We start from the raw sequence: 17,610 nt of genomic DNA, 5'->3' as shown, positions 1-17,610 counted from the left end.
AGGTAAACTTCAAAGAACTGCCGGTAAAAAAGAGCCCAGCATTCTGCTCGAGAGGAATGCCTTTTCCAGTCAGACGGCTCAGCGGCCAACCAGGGCTGAGGCGCTTCACCTCTCCAGTCTCCCCTAGTTCCTCGCTGTTACCAGCCTTAAATCACCCCTGTTTACCGACACCGCACGTGGCACGGAAGGAGTCCTTCCCTTCGTCAGTGCGCCTTCCACTTGAAGCGACAAAGCACCACAGGAAACGGAGGCCTGCAGTTCCTAGGGCGAAAGCCTGAAACGGTACCAACCACCCAAACGGGAGAAATGCCTTCCTGTACAGTGCTTGAAAAGGTTTCGACTGGGCGAGAAAAGCAAGGAAAACCTAGTTTGCTTGACACGAGAGAACAAATGCACAGTCCCGGTGCCAGAACGGGACAACCGATGTCCCCGCCCTCCTTCCCAGACCCCGTCCCCCCACTTTTCCCTCCTTTTCTCAGCAGAACGTCCTCCCTCCCGCCTCCGAACACGCGAGGAGTTGGGCTACACAGCGGGGGCCGCATGCTGTGAGAGCCCCTCTCACATGGCTTGAAGCTGTCGTCGGCATCCCGCGGATCTCCGCCGAAGCTCCGTCCTCCCCGTCGAATTTGCGCAACTGCAAGTGCATGTGCACTTCGAGCTACACGCATGTACGCTCCTAACGAGCCAGGTAGACAACCCTATACAAATATATATATATATGCGCATGGGGATCTATGGAAGTGTAATCCTTTTTTCACCCATGTGAACCAGGAGGAAAAGGAGAGCGTTGAAGCGGACGAGCCCTAGCTTTGACAGCTCTTGACATTGAGGCCGAAAAAGTGTTCCTCGGGTTTTTTCATCAGAGTGTTTAGAGCTCGCTGCTTCTTTCGCCGGGATTGAGATGGAGTGAAGCCTTGAGCGCCGTCTGAGTCGCTTCTCTCCGCGTGGTGCCGACATTCGACGTGCAGTGCGGTGCCGGCATATGTGAGGCATCGGCATGTGTTCCTGTGTGAGGGGTTTTGCAGCTTCTGAGAATAAGCCTCAGTCCGCCGGCGCCAGCGTTAGTTGTGCTCTCCCGCATCGCGCGCGCCTTGATTCTCGTCTTCCGCGACCTTGCCTTCTCCCTTCTCTTCTGTCAACAATTTCTGGTACATGCGCTGCCAGAATTCTTGGCGCTGAGAGTGCGGGGGTTGCAAGGGGAAGAGTTTCGGCTGAAGACGCTTGTCCGGCAACACACACAAAAACCGCGAATCATGCACAAAAGAACCGAACCGAATACCTCCCTCTCTCGACACCGAACGCGGCTTCGAGGCCCCAGGCTCCCCGACGTGTGTTCCGCGCCGAGGGACACACGAGAGCTTCCACTCTCTACTGTTTCGTTTCCTGTTCAAAACGCTAGAGCCAAGCTCGAGTCGCCACTATTCGGTTGTTCTCATCGATCGAGCGACTACGGAATCGACAAAAAGCGACGTTGAAAAGGTCTCGTCTGACGCTGCGCTCGTCGCTTCCAACCCCCCCAGAGTGCTGCTCCAAGACTTTCGAGTCCCCGAGCCTCCCTATCCCTGGCAGTCTGTCTCGCTACCTCTCTGCCTGTCTATGTCCCTCTATCTGTCTCTCTCTCGGCGCACCTATTTGTCTACTATCTCTCTCTGCATTGTCACGCATCGCCGCCTCATTTTGTCGGTGTCTATAACTTGAGATAAAGGTGCAAAAAGGTGCGTCCACAGGCACACGTTTGTTTTTTTTGCTCATTCACCGCATATTTGCTTTACTCGCGTGCGAAACCGCAAGCAAACAGCCGCGCCCGTGCTGGCTTACTTGCTTCACCAACAGACTGAACAGATCTGGTGCTCGGGAACCTCCCTGCAGGCGCCACGATGCCACGGAGATCGCGAGGCCAGGCGAATTGGGAAAGGCGGAGAGCCAAGAAAAGAAAGGGAACCCGAGAAGGACACAGAGACGGATTGTCAAAATTCGAGACAAAGAACAATAGAGGAAGAGAGCACACGGAGAAAGAGACGGAATGAGAAAAAAGAAAACCAAGAACCGAACAAGAAGGAAGAAAGCCAGAGCGTGAGAAGTGCGAACCCACGGAATGAGCGAAGAGAAACGGCAGGAAAGGACTGAAAAACGTCTGCGGTCGCCTTCAGAGGTTCCCCCGCAGCGAAGTGCTACCATGCATTTCTTGGCCGCAGGAAAGGGCTAGCTCTTGTCTCTGTCTTTTTTCCATCTGCGTGGTGTATTCACTGCACATCCTTGCATGCGCTTGCATGCGTCAGACACAGAATTCTGCATGCGTCCAGGTGTGTACGCCGTCGGCGACGCACAGGCGATTCATATCCCCGCAAAAACATCCGCAGAAATGCAGGCGACTGCGTGGCATTCCGTCTCAAGGGCCGCCTCCAACGAAGCTCCGCCATTTTGTAAAAAACATACGCGGGACGAATCCCGCCGCGGTGTGCAAACACAGAGCAAGTACGCATGCGGAGGGAAGCATATCGTCCGTGGACATTATATATATATATATATACTTGTATATGTGGATGCACGCAGATGCGTGACTTTCAAATCGTGAAAACAACCACAGCTTTGCAGAGAAAATGAGGAGCGAAGGACTTCAAAGGATCGTGCTCTTACCGAAGCTGGGCCGGAAGCAAAACGCGAAAACACGCGTTGCGTTGGGATTTTCGTCCTTCCCAGCTTTCGAGGGAATCCTTCGACTTTCAAGCGATCGAAACGCGAGCGAATGGCATCCACAGTGCGACTTCGATAATCTGTCCGTTCGGCCCACATCGCCCTGGCAGAGAAAGGAAGCGAAAGAAACGCGAGACTGGCATCGAGAAAAAGCTGGAGGAGGGCGTGAGAGACAAACCGAGAGGATAAACGGGAGACGGCAGAGCGAGGCAGAAAGAGGAGGAAAACGAAGGAAAGAGAATCAATAGCGAAAGAGGGAAACCAAGCGACGGAAACGCGCAGAGAAAAGAGAAACCTCACGTGATCTTCGCACTGAGAGCACGGCGTCGTTCCTCTGTGTACGGGCGTCGCGTTGTTCGCATGCGCTGACGAAAGGTTTCGTCTCTCCACTGCAAAGAACAAAAATGACACGGCGTCTTTTGTTTCCACATTGTGCAGCGAAGCCGCATGCAGACGAATACAAGCACTCATCACACCGAGACGCACCTTCCAGAAAAACAACGGAGAAACATGCGACTCGAGTCAGCGTTATTCACATACGCACCACATCTATCCAGCAACTTAATGCACAGTCCCACACGAGCTGGATATATGCATATATATATATATATATATATAAAGTCCTTTGTAGGCTCATGCATGCTGCCCCTTCATGCTTTCTGGAACTCGGCAATCCAAATGTGAGATATTAGTGCATGCAACCGCGCAATTAGCGAGACGGCGATGTTGATGAGTGGATGTCTACTCCAAGAATCCAGATATGGCTCTCGCGCCTTCTCTCTACAGAGATACATACAAATACCTAAAGGCACATTTACCTACGTGTATATATATACACGTATATATATATATATATATATATATATATATATATATATATATATTTATATCGAAAGGACTAAGCATCCGTAGTGGAACGTGGAGACGTTGTTTCCTTACGCCGGTCTGTCTTGAGGCCGAGCCGCGCTAAATAATACAGGGATGACCTGTGGGTAAGTTTTAGTGCCAAAAGCAGATCACAGGGAGACAAATCCCGGGAACTGCTCTACCCTGAAGTGGGACTCACCAGGCGCTTGAGTGTGTCGGATATTTTCTTCCGCTTCTCTCCGGCGGCATTCACCTGAACATTTCAAAAAGCAGAGACAGCTTCGCTTCTTTCCCTCTGTCACAGGACGCGCACTCTGCAGCCCACATGCAGGCTCTCTGATAGACTGGCACCTATACGCATGCATGCAAATACAAATATACAAATATCTGTATATATACATATATGTACCACTGTGTAAGATGTGGAGGTGTATGGATGCGTGCACACTTGCGGACACGCATGTGGACGTGCACTCGAGGATACAAAGAAATGCTTGGACCTCGGCGGACGGTGGAATGTGCACACACTCCGGTGCATGCAAAAAGTCCGTGTCCATGCAGACACACGAACAGGCCGAACGATCTGAGGCTACCGATGCAAGACACCCCGACGAAGGTATCTCCTGGAGAACAGACGCCCGGCCTGCACGCTCCCGCCGCACATGTTTCGAAACATCTGTGAATCTGCATGGTTGGGTAACTACTCGTGCATGCATCGCAATTTGTGGAGGCGTCCGTGCGTGTAGGACACCCGAGAGGCCTGTCGAACCCGATTCATAACACACCTTCGCCTGACCCTCCCGCACTCTCTCCGCGTATCCAGGATCTTCTCTCCACTTCCGTCGAACGCTCTCAGAGATCGCGGCACGCGTTGCCTCCGACTGAGTCCGCTGTACATCCATTGCAGAGGCGCAGCAGTGAGTTGAGAAAAAACTCTTTGGAAGTTCCCTTCTCGTAGACCCCGCGAACTGGCCTAGAACGCCTCCGGTTCGCACTGGAAAAACGTCTTCGGCTGCCCTCATTTCCCGCGGTTTCGCCCTCTCACATTCCGGTGTACATACACCAGCCGACCAAGGCTCCGAGATGCCGACATATACACGTATGCTACGGCTGTCCTTTACACCTCGGCGACGTGTCCATTTCTCCATCTGTTTGAACAGTGAGACACACAACTCTCGAGAAAAGGTCATAGGGTTCATCGCCCCGCATTCCCTTACCTCCCGGCCGAGTTGAAGGAGTTTCACTCGCGCCTCAGGATCCCGCCATCGTGCGCGAAGGCGTTCGGAGAGTTTCAGCCTCGTCGCATGGGAGAGAGGCGCCTGTGTAGACAAGTGACAACGCAGCAAAGCACGAAAATGCGAATGACCTGTCTCCCCAGTCCCTCGAATTGTGTGTTGTCCCCTATCGGCAGTTTCGCGTGCTCGTTGTGCGGCTGCTGACCTTCGCTCTCTTCGTTTCTCGCGGGAGACAGAGACAGCTCAGAGGCCGTCTACCGCTGCGCGCGGTGTCTCCGCAGTGCGTGCATCTTACTCGCGCAGCGGCGGGGCTTGCCCGACGGGGTGCCGTCTCTTCTTCTCCGCGCGCCTTCTTCATGGCTGCTCTCTCGGACTTGAGGCGCTGCATCGCGAGACGAGTCCTGCACGGAGACGGAGACCGAGAGCACCATCCACATCTGACTTATAGACGGAGAATCACAAAGGCGTCCAGACCGCGCGCGGGGAGGCACCGCCTGTCATTCTCAAATACGCGAACCGCGAAAACAGACGGCTCGTGCAAGGTGCGTAGAGCTGTGCCTCTTCAAAGACGGAGTCTAGACACCGAATTCCCTGTTCTGTGAATGGAGGGTCGTTCGCGAAAAAAGCCACCACACATTTCCACGCGAAAGAAGAACTGTGTTTGCATAGGCGCACGCGAGTAGATGTGCATGCGGCTACGTGCATGCATGCGCATGCAACTGCATGCAGATGCACGGATCCAGAGAGACGCAGTTGCTTCCATGATTTCGTATGCAAAGATGCTCAGGCATGTGTAGGCGGTGAAACCTCTGTCTTCCATCTCCCTTCTTCGACCAATGCATGTGCCGATGGCGAGCTCTCTGTGTAAGTGGAAAAGCTGCAAGCGGCGTGGTTTGACGCCGAGCGATGCGCCTCCAGAGCGCCGGAGTCTCGCGGCTGGGAGTGACAGGACGAACGCAAGGAGGTAGCAGGGGCTCGACGGCAATGAGGCCGCAGAAGCGGAGCAGCTCGGAAGCAACGAAACGGGTATATGGAGATGAAAGAAGACGAGTTCACGAGGCCGAGGACAAGGCAAAGAGCGAACAGGAAGCATTTCTGTACCGTGTTGCAATTTTCCGTCGAATTTCTTCCGTCCACGGGCGACCGTAATTCCACGGTCTCCTTCTCGTCTTGCCTTCGACGGGCTCCGCTGAGTTGCGGCCGTCTGCTTCCAAGTGAACTGCCACCACGTCGCCGTTCTCGTTGGCCTCGTTTCGAATCTTTTCTTCGTTCTTCTCGCGTTCTCGAGTGTCTCGCTCCGCCGCTGGCTTGCTCTGCCCCTTCTTCTGTTCCTTTTTCCCTCGTCGCGTCTTCGTCTCGCCTCGTTCGCCTTCCCCTGCCTCCCTCCCGTTGGGTTCGCGGGCGTCCGCTGTCTGTTGGGTGTCCGTGAGTTTTGTGTGTGTCTCTTTGGCCGCGTCTTGAGGCGTGTCGTTGCTCGCTTCTTCCGCCTTTCTGTCGTCATCCTTTCTCGCTCCAAAGGAGAAAAGGGAGTTGAAGAATGTCGCGCGCAAACTTCCGTTCCCCTGCGCTTCGTCGCCTTGCTGCCTTGGGTCCAGATAACAGAGCGAAGTCTCCGGTGTATCTCCAGCTCTCGTCAACCCGCGAGCGCTCGTTCGGCTGTCCTGGCACCGGCGAGGAGGGGCGCGGGAGAAACAGAATCCTTCCAGCTTTCGGGCCCTCTCTGCACTCAAGGACGCCCCGCCTGTCCCCGAGAGCGAAGCAGTCAGGCGAGACGGGGAAGAAGTGGAAGAAGCAAGGACCGGCGGCGGGGGCGACAGCGGCGAGGAAGACACAGAAACACGGGAGGCACACACGGGAGCGGCCGAGAGAAGAGGGAAATACGAGAGAGAGTGGAGCGGATTCGAAGCAGAGACGGAGCAGTGAGGAGGTAAAAGAGAGCCTTGGACAGCGAGAGGCCTTCTGACTTCTCTAGCCTTGAACGCCAACCCGCACCAGACAGGCCGGCGCGTCGACGCGCAAGACCGACCTTCTCGACGGATGAACCCGGTTCGTGTACACGCTGGGAAGAAACGCGAAGAGGCGCCTCCTGGATGCCTCCTGGGATAGGCAGAGACACATTTGCCTGTGCGTTGGTGCCGGGGCGTAGGGCCGTAGACCGGCAGCGCAGAAGAGGGTGAAACGACAAACGCTGAAGGCCGTCTTTCCGCGGGAGACTTGAACTTCTCGGAGCAGGCTGCGGCACGCCAGCTCCTGTCGCGGCGAGAAAGAACATCCGGAAGAGGCCAGGAGACTGACGCGGGAACGACACACAATGGAGAGCAGGAGGGCGAACTCGAGGACGGATACAGCGGACTCAGAGGCGCCGGAGGGACGAAGGGAAACCGACAGAGAGAGGGAGCGTGGCAGGAAAAGGAGGCGCGCGCAGCAGCGGCGGACGACGGCGCAGATTCGCAGGCTGATAGAGGCGAAGACAGGAGGAAGTAGAGCGAGAGACCGAGTAGACGATACACGGAAGAGGAGGCGGACCGACCAGAAACAGAAGAACCAGAGAAGACAGATGACGCGACAGATACGGCGGAGCCAGGCGGAGACGAGACGGGAGGATTCGCGGAGACACGTGAACCGGCGGAGACGAAAGACGAGGCCGAACAGGCGGAGCCAGTTGGAAGAGACAAGACAGACTGCGGCGAGACAGGAGGGAAACAGCGAGAGCCGCGTTGACGGGGGACGGATCCGTGGAAGATCGACTGGAGAAGGAGCAGAGGGAGAAGCGTGGAAACTGAGGAGGCAGAGACAGAGGGACGAGGAAGAAGCTGGACCCGGTGTTTGGGCCGAGGACGCGGTGGGGCTGGGCAGAGACCTTTCGAAAGTCGCTGGCGACAGGCCAGCGGACGAGCAAGAGGCGAAGCAGGATTCGAAGGCAGTCTGGGGAAAGCAGCGTTCCTTCTTTTTTCTGGCTTTTTTCCGCGAGAGAGCAGAGAGGTCGCAGAGCGCGGAGACTGTACAGCGGAGGCAGCGAATGGCGTGAGAGGATGAAGCGCCGCCCTGTAGGAAGGAGACTCGAGCGCTGGACGAGGCGAGAGAGAGTTTGCAGGCGCCCTGCTCGCTCGAGCGGGGGACGGGCGAGAAGCGAGGCGCGCTCTTTGGCGCGAAGCCCCGAGAGACAAACCGCGCACAGAGAACGGAGACATCTGCGGTTGCAGTGAGGGAGACACATCGCCGAGAGCGAGTTCGCATGCAGCGCGAGGGGCAAGATGTGGGGAAGGCGACGGAGACAGGAGCGACGACGGAGACAGGAGCGACGACGGAGACAGGAGCGACGACGGAGACAGGAGTGATGGACACAAGAGCGAAGACGGAGACAGGAGTGACGACGGAGACAGGAGTGATGGAGACAAGAGCGAAGACGGAGACATGAGCGAAGACGGAGACCCATCTGATGGGGGGGACGAAGGCAGAGGGGAAGAGAACGAAGAGGGAGAGGAGGAAGAAGAGGAATAGCAAGAGAAAGAAGACGAAGAGAAAGAAGAGGAAGAACATCTAGGTGGAGACGAGGAACGAAGCAAAAACGGAGATGGGCGAGACGACGGGAGGAGACTCGAGGCTTGGGGGGTGGATACACCAGAGACAGGGCTGTCCGTTTCCTGTCCACTCTGCATGAAGTCACATCCTCCCTGCTGAAGCAGATATCTCGGCCCTGCCATCTTTGTTTCGCAAAGGGAAGCCCCGAATGCAAGCAGCCCGGGATCCGCCTCCGCGTGGTCTTCTGGCTCTTTTGCCCCGGGCGGCTCAGAGGTATTCGCTTCGTCTGCCTCCGTCTCTTCTTCGCGTGGTTTTCTCTGCCTCCTTTGCGGTCCTTCCGTCTCCGTCTGAATCGCCTGCCATGTTGACATTGGGGAGTTGCCAGGGAAAAGCAAAACGCATGTTCGGCGTCACTCTGTGGTGCATCTCTGCTCGTGTGCGTCTTCTCGCCTTTCCTCTCCTCGACGGCGCCGGCTTTCCTCCCTTCCTCTCTCTCGTGCGCTTCTTCTCCTTCGTTCGCTTCTTCTCTTTCGTTGGCTGCCTCTCTGTCCTGCATTTCTTGAGAGGGCCAGCTCGCGCGGCGGGAGCGGCGGAAGCTCGGCGGCAAGACGTGGAAAGACTTCAGGGGAGACGGAGAGACAGAGGAAGAGAACGGGAAGGCGCTGGAGGAAGGAAGGGCCGTTGGAGGAATTGGAGAGAAAGAAGAGACAGCAGAGCACCACGCGTGTGCGCTCACAGATTTTCACAGAGGATGCAAGCGACTCGTCGAGACGGCGGCGGGGCCTGCAGCGACGGAGCAGGCGACAGAGGCAAACGATTTTTTGAGAGATGCTAACGAGGCGAGGGAGAGGAAGAAGAGCGTCTCGTTTTCCCTAGGCAAGAGCGATACGAAGCGAAAAATGGGAAGTTTTCAGAGGACGCATTACAAAACGATCGGAGAGACACTCTTAGAAATATACAACAAGGACCGCATGCGGTGTGCAGCCCTGTCTGCCAGCCCACCTCTGCGCGTTTTTGTCGAGGCTGAGGAGAAAACTCAGTTTGCAAAGAAAGGCGACGGGAGGAAAGGACAAGCGAGGGGACTTGAATTCGCGTTGTGTTCCAGAAATCATCAGGAGAAACGCCGCTCTCTCTACACAGAAAAAGCGCTGAGAAAGCGGGAGAACATGCGAGTTCTTGCATGCCTTCTGACCCGGCTCTGTGTCGCGACACTTGAACCTGAATCGCGACTCATCGCGCGACTGGAAAATCCCGAAAGGGTTCCGGTGAACTCACTTTCCTTCTGGTTCCAGCAACGCCCCTCTGTGTTGCCTCGGAAACGAAAGAACCGTTTCCCGCGACTCCAAGACAGATGTAACATCCTTGCACATGCGCTAGTTCCTGGAGCCATGCAGTCACAGTGCATGCAACCGCGTTCGTGAGGCGCACCAGAGACACACGGACCGCGACACTGAGAGAGCGGCGTGGAGAACTTGAACTTTAGAGCAGATCCAGTAAGACATCCAGAGCGCCATGCTTCTTAGTAGCTCTTGTGCGCGGATATACTTTGCGCGATGTTTCCCTCTCTGTGTCGATCCACGTAGTACCTCTGCGCGGAGACAGATGCGTCGTCGCGCACCACCGTTTTTCTGCGCAGATGTTTTCTCGTGTCTACAGAAAGGAGGGTTTGCACACATCTAAGATCTACCTTGGTGGTTTTGCCTCTCCGGTTGCACGGAAGCATCAAAGAAGCGGGGCACTGTGCATGCAGGAACTCTTCGCGTCTGCCTCTATCTCCATATATACAGCTCCACGGAATGTTTCTGTAAATATAGCCGTATGGGATGTGCTGATGGATCGAGTAGAAGTTCGCTAGAGAGCCTGCTTCTTTTTGCCTAGAATTGAATCAGAATGCCAGTCGCCGAGGAACCCTTGAAAAAAAGAAGGAACTTTGCGGCGTTCCTGTAGCGGCGCCGACCCAACGCCGCTGCCTGTTCCCGCCACGTGAATGCGCCTTGATATGACTTGTGAGACATTGCTGGAATTGCGGGAATCGTGCTAGAGTGGAGCATCACATAAACGGGCTTGGATGCTTTCAGACACACCGGAATTCGCCAATCGAAAGAAAAGCAGAGACACCGCGGGAAAACAGCCAGTCTACCTGAGCTGCCGACGATGGAGATCGACTCGGCAGAAAGCCCGGATTTTTCTTAAAACACGGGACAGGTCTCTTTGTATTCCGTCTCGGCTACTGCCAGAGTTCCAAGTTCACTGTTCCGCACATCTCTAACCGGAGTGCGCTTTCCTGTAGCTCTTTGTTGACCTCTTACCGAAATGATGCAGCCATCTTGTGCCGTGTATAATTGCCAGCGCGTGGCGTCACATCTGCTTGCAGCGCCGCGAGCACGAAGAATTACCATGTCCTCGTGGGAAATAACCAAGAGGGCCACATATGGCACAACTGACTCACATCCCGTCGCCTGGAACCGTTTTCTCACTCACTTTGATCTACGGCAGGCAGGCATCGGTTATCGACGCTGCGCCTGTCCGTCTGTTCTCGTCGGCGTTTTTTGTTCACGCATTTTCGCAGGAAAAACGAGGAAACCCCGCCGTGTTTCCTGCCGACACGTGCAGAAAGATAGCCGGTCGACGACCCGACCGGTATGTGCAGAAAACCCCCGTTGCGAAAACTCCATTTTTTTTTCGAATGGACAGTTCCCATTGCATCCCAGCGTTTGTGTCATATCGGGTATCGCACACACGCAATTTCCTGTACGTTCCCTCTCTCTGCAATTTCAAACTCCCTGCCTTTGGAAAGCAGCTGTATTCCGTCGGCGCGCACACCTTCGAGCTCGGCTTGATGCCTCTGAAGAGGACGGGTTCTGAGCACGGAAACCCTCGATGAACGCAAGAAGTACGACCTTTTGCTTGCCACCTATCGAGATACGTCAGCGACGAGGTCGTTTCCATTTGAGACCAAACGGATGGCGATGTTCTCAGAGAGGGAAACATGCGAGAGGACCGCGAAGCGTTTACCGTTCTTGGCGTTCCGAGACGCCTGTTCACCGACAAAAGGGACACACTCTTTGTCTGTGCGTTTCAGCAGAAACCTAGAAACTGATGGAACATCGCTTCTGAGCCGTGTGAATTGCAGGGAGACCTCACAGGTGTTTCGCATACACCTCGAGGCCCCTTGATGTGTTTGGAGGGTTGATGGCTGGAGGACTAGTCATAAACGCCTCGACAAAGCGAGGCGTGTATGACGCTGCCTTTCACCCAGAACACCAAGGGTTGGAAGAATAGGCTCGACTCTCGGTGAAGCCCCGGTCTAGGATACTCTTGACAGCGAAACACGAAATCAAAGTCGCAGCTATTCATACCTTCGCCCCCGATGAAGCTGCGGTTTCACGGCCACGAAAGCCATACTAAGGCACGCCAGGGGACCATCGGGAGGATCGTGACGTTCTGGACGGCACAGCGCACCGTCAACCTACCCAGGAGATGCGACGCACACATATATATGTATATGCATATATGCATATATATATGTATTTATATACATTTATACAGCGAATGTCTCTCCGGTAAGAGGTGATTCCCTTTTTGTTGACTCTCTGGCTCCGCTGTGTGAGTTGTGTGCTGCTTGTAAAGTCGTCAAACAAAACGACGCGAAAAACCCGCAGGCTATTCATTTCGTCTGTCCTTTTCCCACTCCTTTTCTGCCCAGGGGGGAGGGAGGCAGCCTTTCGAGAAACTCTGCAGTGCCGAACTGTGCGAGGGAGACTCACCCCCAACTGCTCCTAGCTCCTCAGTCGAGTGATCGGCGAGAGGGCCTTGACATCCTCTCGCTCCTCCGCGCGACCCCCGCGATTGTCTGGCGAGCGCAGCGGCTCTGGAAAATTTCCCCCTTTTTGCCTTTTCCTCCGTTTTCCTAGGCAAGTTCCCCAATGTGAGCGGCCTTTCTTCTCTTTCCGCGTTTTCGCTCCGTGAGAAACCGCGTTTCCTGGATTTTGCCCCGCTGGGAGCTGGCGAGACACCCGAGCCCAGCTCCGCGAGACAGCGCGCCGGCGATCCGTTTTTTGCCTGCGTTCTTCTTCCTTGTCGTTTCCGCTTCTTTTTAAAGAGTTGAAGCCTCTTTTATCGCCCCATACTCTGTCAACGCGGATTGCTTTGATGCACATCTCCCTTGAAGGCGGCCTCCGCACCCCTTTCTCGACTCGCAAAGCAACTGTGCAATTCCGCGCCGTTTTTGCTCCGCTCTTTCTTCCTCGTGCGCGTCTCCCGTGGCGGCTGTAAGGCTTTTTTCTACGACGTCGACAGTGTGTGAGTCGATTCACCATTTTCTTCGACAGAGACAGTTCCCTCTCTAAATTTTTTTCTTTTCTTTCAGTCGAAAACCTTCGTTCCGCCTCCTCTCTCCGTGTGTCCGTCGGCTCGGGCGTCTTGCTAGTTCCGGCACCTTTGAGCCTCCCACGGTGACCCCGGCCTTTTTGTCTCTCTCTCCCCTTCTCTCTCTCTTGCTTTTTTCCTCCTTTCTTCGCTATCACCCTTCATTTCTCCTGGTGACTTTGTCGCTCCCGGTCTCTTCCATTTCCGTCTGTTCTTCCGCCCCTCTCAGCGCTCCCTCTCTGCCCCCCGGTCCCGTCTCTCTTGTTTCTGGAGGCTGTCTTCACACGCGGATTCCTCGCTCGCGTTTTCGTCCTCGCTGACCCTTCACCTTTCTCATTTCTCCTCCTCGTTTTCTTCGTCCCCTAGTCCCTATGCGACGCTCCGCCTTTTCGCATCGCTCGCTGTCTCGTCGCTCCGGAGAACCGCGAGATGCCGTGACCGCAGCTTGCGCGGAGGCGCCTTCGACGTTTCTGGAGGAGTTGATTGAGGATACTCTCGACGAGATTGACCAACCCCTGTCCTTCTATTGCTCGCCTGCTCCGTGTCCTGCTCGGTCTTTGTCTGTTTCGGCGTCTTCGCCGCGTTTTGAGTTTGCTGAGCAATCTCGATGGGAGGCATCGACGCAAGAGAAGGCTGTACGAGCAGCCACAGCGGCAAGCGCAGAGAAGAGAAGAGAGACAGAAGGAAGAGAAACGGGGAAAGGAAGAAGAGAGACAGGGGAAGGAAGAAGAGAGCAGGATATCGTGGAGCCGATCTTGCCTCTCTCTTCTGACCTTGCAGCGTCTGTTGACGCACTTGTTGAGGCAGGGTTTTTCGCCGAGGCGCCCCTGCCGTCGCATTCTCTTCTTCTTCCTCCCCGTACCATGGTCTCTTCTTCCTCCTTGTCTTCTACTCTGTCTTCTTCGATCTCCTGTTCCGCCGTTCAAGGCGGTGCCTCGTCGCTTGCTCCTTGGTCTGCCTCAGAAGCACGAAAAGAAAACCCCCAGTCGGAAGAAAACCGTGAAGACATGGACTGCGTGATTGGTGAAATCAGTGGCGAGGCGGCGAGATCTGCTGCGGTACCTCAGCTGTTCGCTTCCTCAGGTGTATGTACACCCGAGAACAGCTCGTTTTCTTGCCAGTTCAGCACGCGCTCGGAACGCTGGTCGACAGACCGGGCGTCGCTTGGAGCCGTCGAGGACCGGGAGGAAGAAAAACACGGCTTCGTGTTTCGGCCCTCGATCGCATCTCGCGACAAGCAGCCTTCCGCAAGCTCGCCCGCCGGTGCGTTTCCCGATGGCTTGTCGGACAGGCCTTCTCCCCTCTCTGCTCCTTCGACTCCTCACCCGGGGAAAGGGCTGAGAGAGACGCACTCGCGAGGCAGATCTCAAAACGCACTCGTCGCCTGCCTAGACGGCCTCGCTGCGCATGCAAGCGCCTTGAAGTTCTCTCCAGAGGGGGCGGCGCCGACGGCTAACCGGGTGAGCGGTGACGCATCTTCGCCAGCTTCGCGCACGTCGCCTGAAAAAGGGACACAGGAGGAGACGGACGCGCTGTCAGAGCTCTCAACTGTCCTGGAAGCTGCTCTGAAGCTGCTGGATGGCACAGAAGAAGAGAGGGAAGCGGAAGGCATCAGACAGAAGGAGACGGCGACTGCCGAGGAAGCGACGTCAGGGTGGAGACAAGTCTTTCTTTCTTGGGGTCGGGATTCTCTTGAGACGAAAGCGGCGGGCGAGAGTCCACAGCGCAGTGGACCGAGAAGCGGAGAGCGACCGACAGAATACGCACAAGAGTTGCAAGACGACCTCCTGGCTCTTTTTGAGGCCGGAGAGGACGCGGGTGAAGGGGCGAATCTTTTGTTCGTCGCAGTCGGAGAGCCCTTTAGTCGTCTTCTCGGGGCGTTTGAGCCGTGGCTAGAGAGACAAGGAAGGAAGCTTACGGAGGCAGACAGAATGCGGTACATGAGACAAATTCAGGTGTACAGACAGCTGGTTGAGTTGTGCGGGCGCCCAGACGACGCGAAGGACGGAGCACCTTTCGCCGAGAGGAAAAGTGCACGTCAAGTCGGTGAGCGGGGGAAAGACTTTCCAGCGAACCCCAGAGAAGAGGAAGACGGAAAAAGCATTCAAAGTCACGAAAGAGCAGCGAGAGAGGTGACAGACACCCATTTAACCTCAAACCAGACCGATTCCTCGACCGAGATGGCTTCCCCTCCTTTGACTCCCCCGTCTCCCCATGATTTGTCGTCTTCCAATTCTTCATCTTCTGTCTCGTCTTCGTCCTCGGATGTCTCCTCTTCGTCCTCGAATGTCTTGTCTTCGTCCTCGAACGCATCTTCTTCGTCTTCTCTCTCCTCTTCGTCTTCTATCTCTTCATCAGTCTCTCACCCCCTTCCTGTGCGTGGGAAGTTCGCTCGCCTGCAGGCGCTGCTGGATGAGCTCCGAGAGTACGGGGAACCCCCTGAGGAAGTGCTGGACGCGTTGATGCCTGAAGCCGAGGAAAGAGAAGACGCTGCAGCCGAAAGACGAGAAGATTGCCATGTATCACACCGCGTGAGAGCGGAAAGAGATGCGTCTATTAGCCGACCACAACGGGAACAGAAGTCTGCATGTGCGCCGCACTGTCCAGTCCACGAGGACTCAGAATCTTCCCCTTCCCTGAGATCACCCCCTCCTTGGAAAGAAGGGAGAAGCTCCGCGACGGAAGAAGGGACACACCGTGGAGCCGTCTCGTCTTCGGCTTCCTGTTCTGTGCCTTCTCCAGAGTCGTCTTCTTCCTCTTCTTCTTCCTGTTCTTCGTTGTGTCGTTCCCCTGAGCGTCTCCAGAAGACGGTCGCGGACGTGACTTCTCCCCTTTTAGCTCAGCAGAGAGAGGGCTTGTCCAGGCGACTCGCGCGCGAAGAGGGAGAAGGCGACGAGAAAGTGGAGGCACAAGGGAAAGGAGCGAACGCACCAGACACTGAGAAAAAAGAGAAGAAAAAGGAGAAAAAAGAGGAGAAACAAAAGAGAACAGAGGAGCAAGTCGACAAGGGTGACGAGGAGATGCTCCGGGACTTTCTCAGCTTCGTTGAGGCACTAGAAACCCACGCAGGAGGCGAAGGCGATGAACTCAAACACCTGCTACGGAAGCCGCTTGAGAAATTGCTGGAAGGAGAACTGGACGAAGACGAGCTCTTGGCGTTCGTAGAGAGTATCGACACAGTCACCCAATCCGAGGCAAGCTGGAAGGCAGGGAGGCCGGAGGCGAAAAAAGAAAACCATATGAAACAAAACGAAGGGAGCAAACGAGGAAGCGAGCGGTCGAATCCTGAGGACGGATGTCGTCAACAATGAGACACAGAGGCCCGAATTTCTGAAAAGCACATACATAGTCCTTTTATGATCCCATGCCGGTTTCATGCTTTCTCTTTTTCTTCTCGTCTATCCGTTTTCCTGTTGGCTTCGATTTTACTCTGGACGCCCCTTGTTTCGCCCTTCTCGCCTCGGGCTCTTGCGCCTCGTTTCCCATTTCCTCGCTCCTCGGTTTCCTCCGTTTCCCGTGACACGCTGGAGTGTCTCTTCTTTGGAGAAGGAAGGCCTTCCCGCCCCGTCTCGCTCTGTTCCGGAGAACTTAAAAGTAACTTTTTCTTTTTGCGTGGAGGGGGGATCCTCGACTCGACCGGCAGCCTCCAGCTCCGCCTGCCTCGACTCACGTTCTTTTCCCCGTTCCTTTCTCTTTTTCGTCTCTGTCATTCCCTCTCTAGCTGCATCGAACTCCGTGAACGATAAATCTGCACATACACGCAAATACTTGCATAGATGGCGCATAACTGTATACATGGATATACGAACTTGCAGATGTGTATCTCTAAAACCCGTTCAGATGTCCCTGTAAGTAGATGTGCACGCCTGTTGACGTGGAGAAGTAGCACTGCCGGCATCTGCATATTTAGCGTCAAAACGCCCCTTTTCGTGCGCATAGATCTATGCCTGCCGCTCTCAGACACTCCGTTTCGACGGGCGACAGTTTAGCCTGCGCAGCTGCCTATGACGGCAAAACGAAGCAGTTGTGTGATTTCGGCGGGTCAGCCTCTCTGTACCGCCTTCGTGCGCCTTCCCAACGAACTCAAACTTCCGGCCCTCTCGCCGTCGGTTTGGGCGAGTCGTTGCTCCCCTTCCCCTCAATTTTTCGCCGATTGAAACGTATCCAGTGTAAAGTTTGAACGTAATGCAGCTTAATCTTCTAGGTTGTTATGTTAATCAAAAGAAAGTTTCATCGTTATTGATATTGCCTTGACCTTTCGCCGCACCGGCGACACATGTTAGTCTCGACTCTGGTGTTTCTCAGCTGGGGGGCGCGAGCAGCCTCTAATGCTTCTTTCATGCTTACACAGAAGTATGTAAGTAGGCAGACACATCTATTTAGACATGCATATTTATATGTTTCTATCAATCTGCAAATGCATAGACAGATTTTTGGACACACGCATCTACGGAGATATCTTCACATCATTGATCTCCACAGATGCAGCTGTGACTGTTGGGGCAAATGATGCATTTGTTCGACATGGCGGTTCGCCTCGCATAGAGAATGGAAACAAGTACGTCAGTTGTTCTTTGCATTTTGTCTCACTCTCAGAAACATGGAGAAAACTTTGACTTGTGCGAAGCCTTTGGAGCGATTGAAGGCAGCACACACCTACACGCGGGATAGCGAATGCTCTCTGCTCTCCTGGTTTTGTTTTTTTCTTCTGCCTTCCAAGAATCTTTATTCTTGATCTCTTTTCTTCATCACCAGGCTTGGAAACAAGTTGAATCAGTCAAGTCGCAGCCCCTTCGGTGTTCATACATCGCGGCTCTCGAGCTGATCGCATGCACACTCCCGCACTTTGTGGAAACGAACAAGAGGGGAAAACTTCCGAGGCAGAGAACTGGCGAATGGAAACTCAGAGAGGAACATGCCTTTG

General features: G+C 54.9%; 2 protein-coding genes across 2 annotated transcripts; one reads left to right on the top strand and one right to left on the bottom strand.

Annotated features, from left to right (window-relative positions):
- Nucleotides 1–1,061: 1,061 nt before the first annotated feature.
- On the bottom strand, nt 1,062–7,068 carry NCLIV_039550 (hypothetical protein; the record flags this gene model as incomplete). Its single annotated transcript, XM_003880864.1, has 10 exons — nt 1,062–1,175; nt 1,819–1,863; nt 2,638–2,797; nt 2,995–3,083; nt 3,761–3,814; nt 4,347–4,451; nt 4,779–4,880; nt 5,092–5,197; nt 5,898–6,457; nt 6,823–7,068. 10 exons carry the CDS (start codon nt 7,066–7,068, stop codon nt 1,062–1,064), a joined length of 1,581 nt encoding a protein of 526 aa, XP_003880913.1.
- Nucleotides 7,069–13,057: 5,989 nt separating this feature from the next.
- On the top strand, nt 13,058–15,997 carry NCLIV_039540 (conserved hypothetical protein; the record flags this gene model as incomplete). The annotated part of the gene is made up of 1 exon (XM_003880863.1): nt 13,058–15,997. One exon carries the CDS (start codon nt 13,058–13,060, stop codon nt 15,995–15,997), a length of 2,940 nt encoding a protein of 979 aa, XP_003880912.1.
- Nucleotides 15,998–17,610: the final 1,613 nt, after the last annotated feature.

This window comes from Neospora caninum, chromosome IX, assembly GCF_000208865.1.
Source record: "Neospora caninum Liverpool complete genome, chromosome IX".
NCBI lineage: Eukaryota > Apicomplexa > Conoidasida > Eucoccidiorida > Sarcocystidae > Neospora > Neospora caninum.
This window is presented reverse-complemented; position numbering and strand designations above follow the sequence as displayed.